General features: G+C 44.2%; 1 protein-coding gene across 3 annotated transcripts in view; it reads left to right on the top strand.

The window, feature by feature from the left end:
• LOC144487272 (kinetochore protein NDC80 homolog) overlaps nucleotides 1-16,069 on the top strand; it is a 128,375-nt gene that overhangs the window by 74,659 nt on the left and 37,647 nt on the right. For all 3 annotated transcript variants that reach the window (XM_078205357.1, XM_078205358.1, XM_078205359.1), the window contains exons 9-10: nucleotides 1,457-1,563; nucleotides 14,169-14,313. In XM_078205357.1, the coding sequence (XP_078061483.1) occupies nucleotides 1,457-1,563; nucleotides 14,169-14,313 (252 nt within the window). The remainder of the gene's footprint in view (nucleotides 1-1,456; nucleotides 1,564-14,168; nucleotides 14,314-16,069) is intronic.

Genomic DNA, 16,069 nt, shown 5'->3' on the forward strand with positions numbered 1-16,069 from the left:
GACTCTTAACTGAGATTAAACCCAAACAACAGAGTAAACCCAAACAACAGAGATTAAACCCAAACCGACTGAGATTAAACCCAAACAGACTGAGATTAAACCCAAACAGACTGAGATTAAACCCAAACAGACTGAGATTAAACCCAAACAGACTGAGATTAAACCCAAACAGACTGAGATTAAACCCAAACAGACTGAGATTAAACCCAAACAGACTGAGATTAAACCCAAACAGACTGAGATTAAACCCAAACAGACTGAGATTAAACCCAAACAGACTGAGATTAAACCCAAACAGACTGAGATTAAACCCAAACAGACTGAGATTAAACCCAAACAGACTGAGATTAAACCCAAACAGACTGAGATTAAACCCAAACAGACTGAGATTAAACCCAAACAGACTGAGATTAAACCCAAACAGACTGAGATTAAACCCAAACAGACTGAGATTAAACCCAAACAGACTGAGATTAAACCCAAACAGACTGAGATTAAACCCAAACAGACTGAGATTAAACCCAAACAGACTGAGATTAAACCCAAACAGACTGAGATTAAACCCAAACAGACTGAGATTAAACCCAAACAGACTGAGATTAAACCCAAACAGACTGAGATTAAACCCAAACAGACTGAGATTAAACCCAAACAGACTGAGATTAAACCCAAACAGACTGAGATTAAACCCAAACAGACTGAGATTAAACCCAAACAGACTGAGATTAAACCCAAACAGACTGAGATTAAACCCAAACAGACTGAGATTAAACCCAAACAGACTGAGATTAAACCCAAACAGACTGAGATTAAACCCAAACAGACTGAGATTAAACCCAAACAGACTGAGATTAAACCCAAACAGACTGAGATTAAACCCAAACAGACTGAGATTAAACCCAAACAGACTGAGATTAAACCCAAACAGACTGAGATTAAACCCAAACAGACTGAGATTAAACCCAAACAGACTGAGATTAAACCCAAACAGACTGAGATTAAACCCAAACAGACTGAGATTAAACCCAAACAGGGGCGGCACGGTAGCACAGTGGTTAGCACTGCTGCTTCACAGCTCCAGGTTCCGGGTTCGATTCCCGGCTCGGGTCACTGTCTGTGTGGAGTTTGCACATTCTCCTCGTGTCTGCATGGGTTTCCTCCGGGTGCTCCGGTTTCCTCCCACAGTCCAAAGATGTGCGGGTTAGGTTGATTGGCCAGGTTAAAAAATTGCCCCTTAGAGTCCTGGGATGTGTAGGTTAGAGGGATTAGTGGGTAAAATATGTGGGGGTAGGGCCTGGGTGGGATTGTGGTCGGTGCAGACTCGATGGGCCGAATGGCCTCCTCCTGCACTGTAGGGTTTCTATGATTCTATGAAACTGAGATTAAACCCAAACAAACTGAGATTAAACCCAATCAAACTGAGATTAAACCCAAACAACTGATATATGCATTGCAGAGCAGCATTTTGGGGTGGATGAAGCCCAGTTTGAAGCCGTCACTGCAGAAAACAGGAGTTTGGGAGAGGAACTTGAAAAGCTGGAGAAAGAGAAACAGAATGAGCCGGTTAGTGATTTTCAGTGTGTTACTCATTTTTATTTTTCCATGTTTACTTAATCTACATTTGAAACTTGTTTGTTCCTCGCTGTCTTAATCTCATATAAAATGAATCATTGTAATATAAATATAATATAAATTTATTCCCTTGTTTCATTATAGCAGAGTATAAAAATGGAACTGCTAGTTTGTCGTCTCATTTTTTTGTACTTCATGAACCTGAGAGTGCAATGATTTGTGATTTGATAATTAGATCTGGGATGTTAGATCACAGTGTCAGTTGGTGCAAGGAGCATTGGGAAGAGGGCCTGTGATGCAGGAGGAGGGGCTCTGGGATCAAAGGAGTGTGATTTTCTTTGGGGGCGGGTAGGGTTCTGAATTGTGACAGAGCTGCAAATTGCCACTGGGTCCTTGTTCCTTTTATTTAGGGGCTGGGTAGGGGCTTTGGGGTCAGAATGGCATGTTGCCTTGAGCTAGTTCTAATGTGGTTCTGGCATGTAAATAAGATCTTGGAGTTCTAGAAACAAATAGATTTTGGAGAGGGGCATTTGATTTGATTTATTATTGTCACATTATTAGTATACAGTGAAAAGTATTGTTTCTTGCACGCTATACAGACAAAACATACCGTTCATAGAGAAGGAAACGAGAGAGTGCAGAATGTTACAATCATAGCTAGGGTGTAGAGAAAGATCAACTTAATGCAAGGTAAGTCTATTCAAAAGTCCTTGACAGCAGCGGGAAGAAGCTGTTCTTGAGTCGGTTGGTATGTGACCTCAGACCTTTGTATCTTTTTCCCACAGGAAGAAGGTGGAAGAGAGCATGTCCAGGGTGTGTGGGGTCCTTAGTTATGCTAGCTGCTTTGCCGAGGCAGCAGGAAGTGTAGACAGTCAATGGATGGGAGGCTGGTTTGTGTGATGGATTGGGCTACATTCACGACCTTTTGTAGTTTTTTTGCGGTCTTGGGCAGAGCAGGAGCCTTACCAAGCTGTGATACAACCAGAAAGAATGCTTTCTCTGGTGCATCTGTAAAAGTTGGAGCGCATCGTAGCTGACATGCCAAATTTCCTTAGTCTTCTGAGAAAGTAGAGGCGTTGGTGGGCTTTCTTAACTATAATAGAACATAGAACATAGAACATAGAAAGCCACAGCACAAACAGGCCCTTCGGCCCACAAGTTGCGCCGATCACATCCCCACCTCTAGGCCTATCTATAGCCCTCAATCCCATTAAATCCCATGTACTCATCCAGAAGTCTCTTAAAAGACCCCAACGAGTTTGCCTCCACCACCACCGACGTCAGCCGATTCCACTCACCCACCACCCTCTGAGTGAAAAACTTACCCCTGACATCTCCTCTGTACCTACCCCCCAGCACCTTAAACCTGTGTCCTCTCGTAGCAACCATTTCAGCCCTTGGAAATAGCCTCTGAGAGTCTACCCTATCCAGACCTCTCAACATCTTGTAAACCTCTATCAGGTCACCTCTCATCCTTCGTCTCTCCAGGGAGAAGAGACCAAGCTCCCTCAACCTATCCTCATAAGGCATGCCCCCCAATCCAGGCAACATCCTTGTAAATCTCCTCTGCACCCTTTCAATGGCTTCAACATCTTTCCTGTAATGAGGTGACCAGAACTGCGCGCAGTACTCCAAGTGGGGTCTAACCAGGGTCCTATAAAGCTGCAGCATTATCTCCCGACTCCTAAACTCAATCCCTCGATTAATGAAGGCCAGTACGCCGTACGCCTTCTTGACCGCATCCTCCACCTGCGAGGCCGATTTAAGAGTCCTATGGACCCGGACCCCAAGGTCCTTCTGATCCTCTACACTGCTAAGAATGGTACCCTTCATATTATACTGCTGCTTCATCCCATTGGATCTGCCAAAATGGATCACCACACACTTATCCGGGTTGAAGTCCATCTGCCACTTCTCCGCCCAGTCTTGCATTCTATCTATGTCTCGCTGCAACTTCTGACATCCCTCCAAACTATCCACAACACCACCTACCTTGGTGTCGTCAGCAAACTTACCAACCCATCCCTCCACTTCCTCATCCAGGTCATTTATGAAAATGACAAACAGCAAGGGTCCCAGAACAGATCCCTGGGGCACTCCACTGGTCACTGACCTCCATGCAGAGAAAGACCCCTCCACAGCCACTCTCTGCCTTCTGCAGGCAAGCCAGTTCTGGATCCACAAGGCAACAGCCCCTTGGATCCCATGCCCTCTCACTTTCTCAAGAAGTCTTGCATGGGGGACCTTATCGAACGCCTTGCTGAAGTCCATATAGACCACATCCACCGCTCTTCCTTCGTCAATGTGTTTGGTCACATTTTCAAAGAACTCAACCAGGCTCGTAAGGCACGACCTGCCCTTGACAAAGCCGTGCTGACTACTTTTGATCATACTAAACTTCTCTAGATGATTATAAATCCTGTCTCTCAGGATCCTCTCCATCAACTTACCAACCACTGAGGTTAGACTCACCGGTCGGTAATTTCCCGGGCTGTCCCTGTTCCCTTTCTTGAATATAGGGACCACATCTGCAATCCTCCAATCCTCCGGAACCTCTCCCGTCTCCATCGACGATGCAAAGATCATCGCCAAAGGCTCCGCAATCTCCTCCCTCGCCTCCCACAGTAACCTGGGGTACATCCCATCCGGTCCCGGCGACTTACCAACCTTGATGCCATTCAATAGTTCCAACACATCCTCTTTCTTTATGTCCACATGCTCGATCCTTTCTGTCCACCGCAAACCAGCAGTACAACCACCCAGATCCCTTTCCACCGTGAATACCGAGGTAAAGTATTCATTAAGCAGCTCCGCCATTTCTAACGGTTCCGCACAAACTTTTCTCCCTTCACCTTTTAAGGGTCCTATGCCTTCACATCTCATCCTTTTACTCTTGACATATTTGTAGAAAGCCATAATGTCAGCATGGGGGGACCAGGACAGGTTGTTGGTGATCTGGACACCTAAAAACCTGAAGCTCTCGACCCTTTCTACGTTGATGTAGACAGTGGCATGTTCTCCTTTACGCTTCCTGAAGTCAATGACAATCTCCTTTGTTTTGTTGACATTGAGGGAGAGATTATTGTTGCCGCACCAGTTCACCTGATTCTCTATCTCATTCCTGTACTCTATCTCGTCATTATTTGAGATCTGACCCACTACGCTGGTGTCATCAGCGTCGTGGGTCAGATCGCAAACAATTACTCAATCTCAACAATTTTAAGGTCTGATAAGACTGGAAGTTGCTTTCAGTGATAGAGTAGCTGGATGTGATAGTAGCATCTCTGTTAGAGAAAAGAGATTTTGATTGAGAGTGAGTTGGTTAAGTGGTCTGCACGCTATTATAAATGATCGGACAAATGTGCTGTTTGATTCGGTCAGCCACTTGTTGAGTTGTGCCGCCTGATGTTGCGCTGGCAATGAAGTTCATAGACCACATTGTTGAACTATGTGGTAGGCAGAATATCTCTTTGGATTGACACTTGCACATCCTAAAACAAAACACACACTATTGGATATGATTCTATGCTTGGGTAGTACTTGCTGAACAATCCTGAGTGCATTATTAGCTGCACTAACAACCAATTTAAGATGATGAGTTGACCTTGTAACGTGGATTATTTAAGCTCGCTAGAAGCTACCAACAGTCAAACGTAGGCCCCATACTCTGCAGACAAAAGGAAAATGTTGAATCCTTGTGCCTTTTTTTAAATTACCCAGGAGCTTGGAGAGGCCTGTTGCTTTGAGGCAACACCTCAGGCAATTAGAGCTAACTTACCAACCAATCAGCACCCTTTTATAGGAAAAGTTATCATTGTTTGAAATTTTGTATTCTTGCATTTGTTCTATTGAGCAGAAAACAAGATTCAGCAACATGTTTCTCTCTCCAGCAATAATCAAATAACATCCTATGTGTTGTGACAAAGATAAACTATTCCTCATCCTCAATCTGTATCAGGTTTTGCATGGTTCACCGTACCTTTCTCTTCCAATACCTGTCCACCGTTATCCAGCTGAGTGGAGCTGCACTCTCTTCCATTCTTATAAGTCCAGTGCTATCCAGAGAATCAGCTTTTTAAATTCATTCAAGTAATGCAGGCGTTGCTGGCTAGGCCAACATTTATTGCCCATCCCTAATTGCCCTTGAAAAGGTGGTGGTGAGCTGCCGCCTTGAACCGCTGCAGTCCATATGGTGTAGGTACACCCATGTTGCTGTTAGGGAGGGAGCCCCAGGGTTTTAACAAGCAACAGTGAAGGAACGACGATATATTTTCAGGTAAGGATGAGTGACTTGGAGGGGAACTTCCAGGTGGTGGTGTTCCCAAATATTTGCTGCGTTTGGCCTTCAAGATGGTTGTGGTCATGGGTTTGGAAGGTGCTGCCTAAAGAGCCTTGGTGAATTCCTGCAGTGCATCTTGCACATGGTATACACTGCTGCCACTGCGTGTTGCTGGTGGAGAGAATGAATGTTTGTGGAAGAGGTGCCAATCAAGCAGGCTGCTTTATCCTAAATTTTGCTTTCTTTATACTTTCCTGGGACGTGGTTGTTGCTGGCTGGGGCAGCATTTGTTGCCCATCTCTAATCGCCCTTTGACTGAGTGGCTTACTCGACCTTTTCAGAGGGCAGTTAAAAGTCAACCATATTGCTGTGTCTCTGGAGTCACTTGTAAGCCAGAATGGGTAATGGCACCAGATTTCCTTCCCTAAAGGGCATTACTGAACTAGATTTTACAACACCTGAGTTTTATGATTGCCATCACTGAGGCTAGCTTTCAATTCCAGATTTATTCATTGAAATTAAATTCCACCAGCTGGAATGATGGAATTTGAACGTATGTTCCCAGAACATTAGGCAGCACCTCTGGATAACTTGACCAGTTGCAAAACCACTACACCACGATCTCCCCATGGTGTTGAGCTTCTTGAGTGCTGTTGGCGCTGTACTCATCCAGGCAAGGGGAGAGTATTCCATCACACTCCTTCTATCTTGTAGATTGTAGATACGCTTTGGGCAGTCAGGAGCGGAGTTACTTGCTGTTGGATTCCTAACCCCTCTCCCCTTGTAGCCACGGTATTTATATGGCTAGTCTCTTCTATGTTACACAGCTACCTCTGGTGTCCCCCAAGGAACTATCCTTCACCCATGTATCTTGTCTGCTGCCCCTCAGCTGCAGCATCTGAAAATGGGCCATCAGTTCCCACAATTTTACAATGACAACCAACTTCACTTCACCTCACTTCACCACCATTCTTGAACCCTCCAGAAAGATTCAGAAATATGCACCATCCATGCCTAACGAAGGAAAGTATCAAATTGAAAGGAAATGCTGCAAAGATTAGTGATGGGACAGAAGATGGATAAGTTTTAGGAACCAGTAAAAGACAACTAAAAAATAAAGGCAGAAATCCGACTTGCAAGACATATAAAACACATGGCAGAGGTTTTACAAATATATAAAACTGCAGGGAGGAGCCAAAGCAAACATTGGGCTAACGTCAGAAGGAGATGGCTTGCAGGAATTAACATTCTAGAAAAGTGCTAAAACTTCTGATGGCTGGAGCTGCTTGGGGCCTGCATTGTTAAGAGCCCTGACAGTGGATGTTTTTATTTCCCCCAAGGGCTTTTTTTTGACTATTGGGAATTTCCTTTGGGATTTTAAGGGCTCCAAAGTGACTTCAGTATTTTTGACCGTTAGAACAAGTAATACAGGATGAAGTCCATATTAATAAGTGCTTGCTGTATAATGTACATCATAGGCAAACTTCAGCAAGGGGGCAGGATGTCATCAGCCATGATCTGAGGTTGCCTGCTCAGGGGAGATCATTGCAACCTACATAGCAAGGCTTGGGAAAATTGCAGAGCATTGTAACTTCATAAGAACACTCAATGACATGCTGAGTGCTCCATTGGTCTGTGGGAGTAAATGGTGAGGCTGTACCGAGGAAGTTGGTGGCAGAAACTGTGATTCGTTTTAAAAAGGTAGTGTTGGCAATGGAGAGTGCTGAGAGGGGCGCCCAGGAACTTCAGAGCACACAAAATGGTGCAGTCCACCAGTTAGGTGGGAAGCTGTAGACAGCAGTAGCACCAAAAGCGAAGATGCAGTTTAAACTGAGAAGCAAATACAGAAGCTGGTAGAGTTAGAAGAGTAAGAACTCTCTCAACACCAGGCTAAAGTCCAACAGGTTTATTTGGTAGCAAAAGCCACTAGCTTTCGGAGCGCTGCTCCTTCATCAAGTAAGTGGGAGTTCAGTTCACAAACAGGGCATATAAAGACACAAACTCGGTTTACAAAATAATGGTTGGAATGCGAGTCTTTACAGGTAATCAAGTCTTAAAGGTATAGACAATGTGAGTGGAGAGAGGGTTAAGCACAGGTTAAAGAGATGTGTATTGTCTCCAGCCAGGACAGTTAGTGAGATCTGTCCTGGCTGGAGACAATACACAACAGTGCAGAGGGAGGCCGAATGGCCTCCCTCTGCACTGGACTGTTCTATGAATGAATCAACAGCCAGGATTGTTACAGGTGTGGGGGAAATCACTCCCCAGAGATTTGCAGATTCAAGGAGGCAGAGTGCTTCATGTGCTGCAGGAATGGCTGTTTGAGCCACAGATAGAAGAATAAGGAAAGCCTGCCTAGTAGCAGTTCAGTGAACAGCTCGGCATCAGTGCATAATGTGGAAGATTTTCATGTGGGTGGAGCAGAACATCCTGTCATTGAATAATGTAAAAGGAGGCAAGATAGTACCCATCACAATGATGCTAGCTAACAGTCAATGGTAGACCACTGAGAATGGAAGTCGACACTGGGGCCTCTGCTACCATAGTAGGGGAGTAGACCTACAGATAGCTGCGAAAAAGGGTCCAGCCTCTGAAATTAAAGAACACCTCAACCAGACTGGCAACCTACATGGGAGGTTAAGATTGTAGGTACAACTGAAACCCCTGTGAGCTAGTGGCAGCAATCTGCCCAACTTCCATTGATCGTTGTGTTTGGGCAAGGACCAAGTCTAATGGGCTGCAACTGGCTCCAAGAAATTAAACTCAATCAGTTGGAAATTTTCAGAATTAAGGAAGGAAGCCTGCATGAAATCTAGAAACACCAGGACATTTCTCAAGATTAATTTGGGAAGATTAAAGCTTTGAAGGCAAAAATTCCCATAGACCAGGAAGCCACCCCAAAATCTTTCAGGGCTAAACCTATGGTTTGTTGGAGAAAATCGAAACCCAACTAAAAAAGCTATAAAAACTGAGTATCATGCAGCCAGTCCACTTTGCAGAATGGGCAGCACCCATCATGCCTGGTAAAACCAGATGAAACGGTCTGCATCTGCGGAGACATCTGTCAGTCGGTTACAAAGCTGGGCAAATACCCTATCCCAAAGATAGAGGATTTATAGTATAGGGGGAAATTCTAGAATCTTTTAACAAAAATTTTATAGCAAAACACTTGGAAACCAGTGGCAGGATTGGACAGAGTCACCATGGATTTATGAAAGGGAAATCATGCTTGGTAAGTCTACTGAAATTCTTCGAGGATGTAACAAAGGACATAGAAAAGTACAGCACAGGAACAGGCCCTTTGGCCCTCCAAGCCTGCGCCAATCATGATGCCTGACTAAAGTAAAACCGAATGCACTTACGGAGTCCATATCCTTCCATTCCCATCCTATTCATGTATTCGTCTAGTTGCCCCTTAAATGCCGCTATCATACCTGCTCTCACTACCTCCCCAGGCAGTGCGTTCACCACCCTCTGTAAATAAAAAACTTGCCTCGCACATCTCCTCTAAACTTTTCCCCACGCACCTTAAACCTATGTCCTCTAGTACTTGACTTTTCTACCCTGGGAAAGAGCATCTGACGATCCACTTTGTCCATGCCACTCATAATCTTGTAGACCTCCGTCAGGTCACCCCTCAACCTTCGTCGTTCCAGCGAGAACAAACCAAGTTTATCCAATCTCTCCTCATAGCTAATAGCCTTCAGATCAGGCAACATCCTGGTAAACCTCTTCTGTACCCTCTCCAAAGCATCCACATCCTTCTGGTAGTGTGGTGACCAGAATTGTACACAATATTCTAAATGAGGCCTAACTAAGGTTCTGTACAGCTGCAGCACGACCTGCCAATTTTTATACTCAATGCCCTGACCGATGAAGGCAAGCATGCCATATGCTTGCTTGACTACCTTATCCACCTGCGTTGCCACTTTGTGATCAGTGGACATGTACTCCCAGATCGCTCTGCCTCTCAATACTCCTAAGAGCTCTACAACTAGCAGAGTTGATGAGGGGATGTGGTTTAATTGGACTTTCAGAAGGCTTTCAACAGAGTTCCACATATGAGAGTGTGTAAAGTTAAAGCACATGGGATTGGGTGTAGTCTATTGAGATGATAGAAAACTGGGTGACAGACAGGAAAGGAAGAGTAGGAATAAGCAGGTGATTTTCCAAATGGCAGGCAGTGACGAGTGAGATACCACAGGGATTGGTACTTGGACCCCTCCGTGCTGGGAGCCCAGCTATTCCCAATGTATATGAATGATTTAGATGAGGGAACTAAATGCAGATGAGACACAGCTGGGTGGGAGGGTGAGCTGTGAGGAGGATGCAGAGATGCTTCAGTGCGATTTGAACAAGCTGAGTGAATGGGCAAATGATTGCAGTATAATTTGGATAAATTGAGGTTATTTGGTAGCAAAAATCTAATCGGCATAAATTAAGAGGAGAATGTGTCACGAGACCTGGGTTTCCTCGTATACCAGTCACTGAAGGTAAGCAGGCAGGTGCAGCAAGCAGTAAAGAAGACAACTAGTATGTTGGCCATCATGTGAAGATTTTATTACAGGAGCACGGATGTCTTGATGCAATTATACAGGACCTTGATGAGGCCATACCTGGAATATTGTGTGCAGTTTTGGTCGTCTTATCTGAGAAAGGATGATTTGCTCTAGAGGAAGTGCAGAGAAGGTTTACCAGACTGATTCCTGGAATGGCAGGACTGACGTATGAGGAGAGATTGAGTCGGTTAGGATTGCATTCCTGGAGTTCAGAAAAATGAGGGAGAATATCACAGAAACCTATAAAATTCTAATAGGACTAGTGAGGGTAGATGCAGGAAGGATGTTCCCGATAGTGTCAGAACCAGGGGTCACAGTCTGAGGATACTCAATGCCACTGAAATGGTTGCTACGAGAGGACACAGGTTTAAGGTGCTGGGGGGTAGGTACAGAGGAGATGTCAGGGGTAAGTTTTTCACTCAGAGGGTGGTGGGTGAGTGGAATCGGCTGACGTCGGTGGTGGTGGAGGCAAACTCGTTGGGGTCTTTTAAGAGACTTCTGGATGAGTACATGGGATTTAATGGGATTGAGGGCTATAGATAGGCCTAGAGGTGGGGATGTGATCGGCGCAACTTGTGGGCCGAAGGGCCTGTTTGTGCTGTGGCTTTCTATGTTCTATGTTCTATGATACAGGATAGACTGTTTAGGACGGAGATGAGACATTTCCCCATCCAGAGAGTGGTCAGCCTATGGAATTTCCTTCCACAGAAAGTAATTGAGGCCAAAACATTGAATGTTTTCAGGAAGCAGATATAGCATTTGAGGTGCAGGGGATCAAAGAATATAGTGAAAGGCATGATCTGGCTATTGAGTTGACCATGATCATAATGAATGGTGGAGCAGGCTCAGGGGGCCGAATGGCCTCCTATTTTCTCTGTTTCTATGTGCAAGGCTGGCTGGAGGACAGTAATATATGAAATTAGATATTAGACATACATATCAACAGTTGGAATTTGATGATGCTTAACTATTAACACCCATAAAGGACTATATCAGTAGACACGCTTGCCTTTTGGTATCTTATCAGCTTGCACCATATTTCAAAGAAACATGGAAAATTTATTGCAGGGTTTGCCATGTGTTGTTGTATATTTGGATGATGTATTGATTATTGGTGCCACCAAAGAACAAAACTTGGCTAATCTAGAAGAAATACTGGGAAGATATCAGGAGGCAGGGGTTTGCCTAAAAAAGGAAAAAATGCACTTTCCAGGCAAGTGAATTAGCTTACCTCCCCTCTTATGGAGGACAAAGTAAGGATATGAAGGAGCACCGGCCCCTAGAATCCCTCCATTTTCATTCCGGGCAATGGTTAATTATTACTGGCGTTTCCTTCCAAATCTGTCAACATTATTTACACGTCGAGGCAGAGAATCCTACAGCGCAGAAAAGGCCCTTCAGCCCATTGAATCTGCACTGACAATAACTACCACTAAAGGTGCACCAATCCCATTTTTCAGCACTTGTCCCATATCCCTGAATGTTATGATATTTTAAGTGCTCTTGAAAGGAGATCAAAGCCTTCTTCACTGTTACCACCCTACCAATCTTGGTGTCATCTGCAAACTTACTTCCCCCAACATTACATAAGAGACCCAACACTGAACCTGGTGGTACACCATTGTACACCAGCCTCCAGTCACTTAAACAGCTTTCCACCACTACCCATTGTGTCCTATACAGCACCAAGGACCCGGGTTCGATTCCAGCCTTGGGTGACTGTCTGTGTGGAGTTTGTATGTTCTCCCCATGTCTGTGTGGGTTTCCTCTGATCTGATGTCCTCCCACATTCCAAAGACATGCAGGTTAGTTTGATTGGTCATGCTAAATTGCCCCTTCATGTCCCATGATATATAGGTTAGCAGGGTAAATACGTGGAGTTATGGGGTAAGCCTGGGTAAGAGTTGGTGCAGACTTGATGGGCCGAATGGCCTCCTGCACTGTAGGGATTCTATGAAAAGGTCTTTAGTTTAGAAAGGCGTCATGTGTTGTCGGCGCAGGCTTGGTGGGCTGAAGGACCTGTTCCTGTGCTGTACTGTTCCTTGTTCTTTGACACTGCCCCATTACTTACTAATAACTGTGGCTATGCTGATTCTGACCTACTGAACAGCCCTTTTAATCTTTCTGCTACAAGTGGACGTGCCATCAGCTACCAAGGCTCTAAGCTGTGGAATTTCCTCCCTGAATCTCTCTGCCTCTCTCTTCCCCTAAAGACACTCTTTAAAACCTACTCCTTATCTGCTCTTCAATCTCTGTGGCTCACTGTTTAAAAACATTGTTGGATTTTTGTTTGCGTTGTAAGTGCCACATAAATACAGGCAAAGGTTCTGTCTCTCTTTTCCTTCCCCTGACCCCACCCCCGGTCCTGTTCTTTTGCTCTTCATTACCCACTCCCGGTTACTCAAACTGTCACTCCCCAACCTTGCTCACCCTCCATCTCATGGGTGTTTTGTATCGAAGTTTGTTCTGAAGTTTTGACGATGTTCAGAGATGGGGGCTAAATGTTGCAGCATAGGTGTGAAAGGTGAGGCCTTTTTGTTACTCTTGCAGTGGAATCTCCAAGTCCAATGGCAAATGGAGTTTAACCCTGATAAATGTGAGGTGATTCATTTTGGTAGGACTAATTTAAATGTGGATTACAGGGTCAAAGGTAGGGTTCTGAAGACTGTGGAGGAACTGAGAGATCTTGGGGTCCATATCCACAGATCTCTAAAGGTTGCCACTCAAGTGGATAGAGCTGTGAAGAAGGCATATAGTGTGTTAGCTTTTATTAACAGGGGGTTGGAGTTTAAGAGCCGTGGGGTTATGCTGCAACTGTACAGGACCTTGGTGAGACCGCATTTGGAATATTGCGTGCAGTTCTGGTCACCTCACTATAAGAAGGATGTGGAAGCGCTGGAAAGAGTGCAGAGGAGATTTACCAGGATGCTGCCTGGTTTGGAGTGTCGGTCTTATGAGGAAAGGTTGAGGGAGCTGGGGCTATTCTCTCTGGAGCGGAGGAGATTGAGGGGAGACTTAATAGAGGTTTATAAAATGATGAAGGGGATAGATCGAGTGAACGTTCAAAGACTATTTCCTCGGGTGGATGGAGCTATTACAAGGGGGCATAACTATAGGGTTCATGGTGGGAGATATAGGAAGGATATCAGAGGTAGGTTCTTCACGCAGAGAGTGGTTGGGGTGTGGAATGGACTGCCTGCAGTGATAGTGGAGTCAGACACTTTAGGAACATTTAAGCGGTTATTGGATAGGCACATGGAGCACACCAGGATGGTAGGGAGTGGGATAGCTTGATCTTGGTTTCAGATGAAGGTCGGCACAACATCGTGGGCCGAAGGGCCTGTTCTGTGCTGTAATGTTCTATGTTCTATGTTCTATGTAATCTTATAATTATTTATGGTTAGTTTTGTACTTGTATGGTGATGTCCATGAGGCGGAGAATACCAAGTTTCCATTGGTGACCTTAATGTACTGTATTCTAGTAGCACAGAGCACAATACAGTAGCTTTTCCTGTCTCAAAGCTTTTATTCTGATGGTTCCTGTAGACAATACAAGTGTAGTCTTGTACATTTCTCAAGGTGATGCACATTCGCAAGAAACTAAGCAATGCTTACATTGATTTATTTTTAAAAATCCATTAATTATTGTAAGTATTGCCATGTTGTTTGATGTGAGGTTAAGCCTTAAACTCAAGTGAAGAAACCCAGAGCTGGTGCACAGTGGGGAGCTTCTTCATTAACTTGACTTTTGATTTCAGGACAGAGTTCAGGCACTGGAGAAAACCAGAACAAGTTTGCAAAAGGACCAACAGAAATACAAGAAATACCTTGAAGAAATGGAGCAGCACAAATCTCTTCTGGAGCAGAGAGCAAAAGGGATCAAAGATGAAACTGAGTCTGCAGGTACTTTGGAAAGAAGGCAATTGTTGAACATTGATTATAAAATAACATTCCATCTCCATTGCAGAATAATTAGTAACAAATTTACCATGGTTTCCAACAACTGAAAATTATCAGAATTTTAAAGTAATCTTACTGAGGTAATTGCAAAATAACTTGTAGCTAACTATAAGTCTACTTTTTCCATTTTTATATTGGTCATATTTCAGAGCCATTAAGGCACAGAAGGAGGCCATTCAGTCTGTTGAATCCATGCCTGCTCTCTGTAGAGCAACCCAATTTGCCCCATTAAACTGCTTGAATCCCATAGCTCTTAAGTTTATTTCGACTCGCGTGCCCATTCAATTTCCTTTTGAAAGCATTCGTTTCTGCTTCCAGCATTCGAGAGAGAGAGCCTTTCAAGTCACTCCCACTCACTATGTAAAAAAACAAAGCTCTTCCTCACATCCCACCCCTCTGCATCTTTTGCCAAAACCGTAAATCTTTGTCCCCTAGTTTTTATGCCATTAGCCAACAGGAATAGCATTATTTTGTCTAGATTAGGTAAACCTGTCACAATCTTTTGTATACATCTAATAAATCTCCCCATAACCTCCTTTTAAACAAAGAACAGTACAGCACAGGAAACAGACCCTTCGGCCCTCCAAGCCTGTGCCGCTCATTGGTCCAACGAGACCATTCGTTTGTATCCCTCCATTCCCAGACTGCTCATGTGACTATCCAGGTAAGTTTTAAACGATGCCAGCATGTCTGCCTCCACCACCCTACTTGGCAGCGCATTCCAGGCCCCCACCACTCTGTAAAAACTCTCTTTGCTCGAAGAACAATCCCAGCTGCTTCAACCTAAACTTGGAGCTAGAGGACTGCAGCGGTTCGAGGTGGCTGCTCCACCACTTTCCCAAGAGCATTTAGAAATTGCATCAAATGCTAGTTGTGCCAACGATCCCACATCCCATAAAAAGTACTTTTTAAAAATCCCTCAACCCTGAAGCCATTCTGTTAAATCTCCTCTGTACCCTCTGAGACCTCAGTGTCTTCCTCGAGTGTAATGGACAAAACTGGATGGTACTCTCGTAACCTATAAAGCAGAACTTGATACAAGTTCTGTATAACTTTCCTGCATTGCACTCTAGACCGCTATTTATGAAGCCCAAGATCCAATATGTTTTGCAAATTGCTCTCTCAATATGTTCTGTCACTATGCACACAAATCCCCAAGTCCCTCTGACCAGTACACATTTTAGAACTGTAAAACTTAGTCTACGATGCCTCTCCCTTTTCTGTCCAAGCACTTCACCTCACATTTTGCTGTATTAAATTCCATGCCACTTGCCTGCCAGCCAATGTCATGTTCCATTGGATTGACATCATCCTCAAAGTTTGGAATAATTGCCAAATTATGAAATTTTACTTTGCATTCCAATATCCAAGTCATTTTTATATATATCAGAAAAGCAGTAGTCCTAGCATTGACCTTTGGGAACACAACTGTCTGCCACACTCTGAGCTTCAAAAACCATTGCCAAGACTCGCTGTTTTTTACCTCTTAGCCAATTTTCATCCAAGTTAATACTAACCCTCTTATTACATCAGCTTCAATTTTGGGTAACCAGTCTTCAATGTAATGCTTTGACAGGACTTTCTTAAACTCCATATAGACATTATTGCTTTCCCTTGCTTCAACTTGTGTTACTTCAAATTCGATTAGTCAAGTGTGCTGGTTCTATACTGGCTCTCCTTAATTAACTCAAATTTCTCC

This window comes from Mustelus asterias, unplaced genomic scaffold (assembly GCF_964213995.1).
Source record: "Mustelus asterias unplaced genomic scaffold, sMusAst1.hap1.1 HAP1_SCAFFOLD_695, whole genome shotgun sequence".
NCBI lineage: Eukaryota > Metazoa > Chordata > Chondrichthyes > Carcharhiniformes > Triakidae > Mustelus > Mustelus asterias.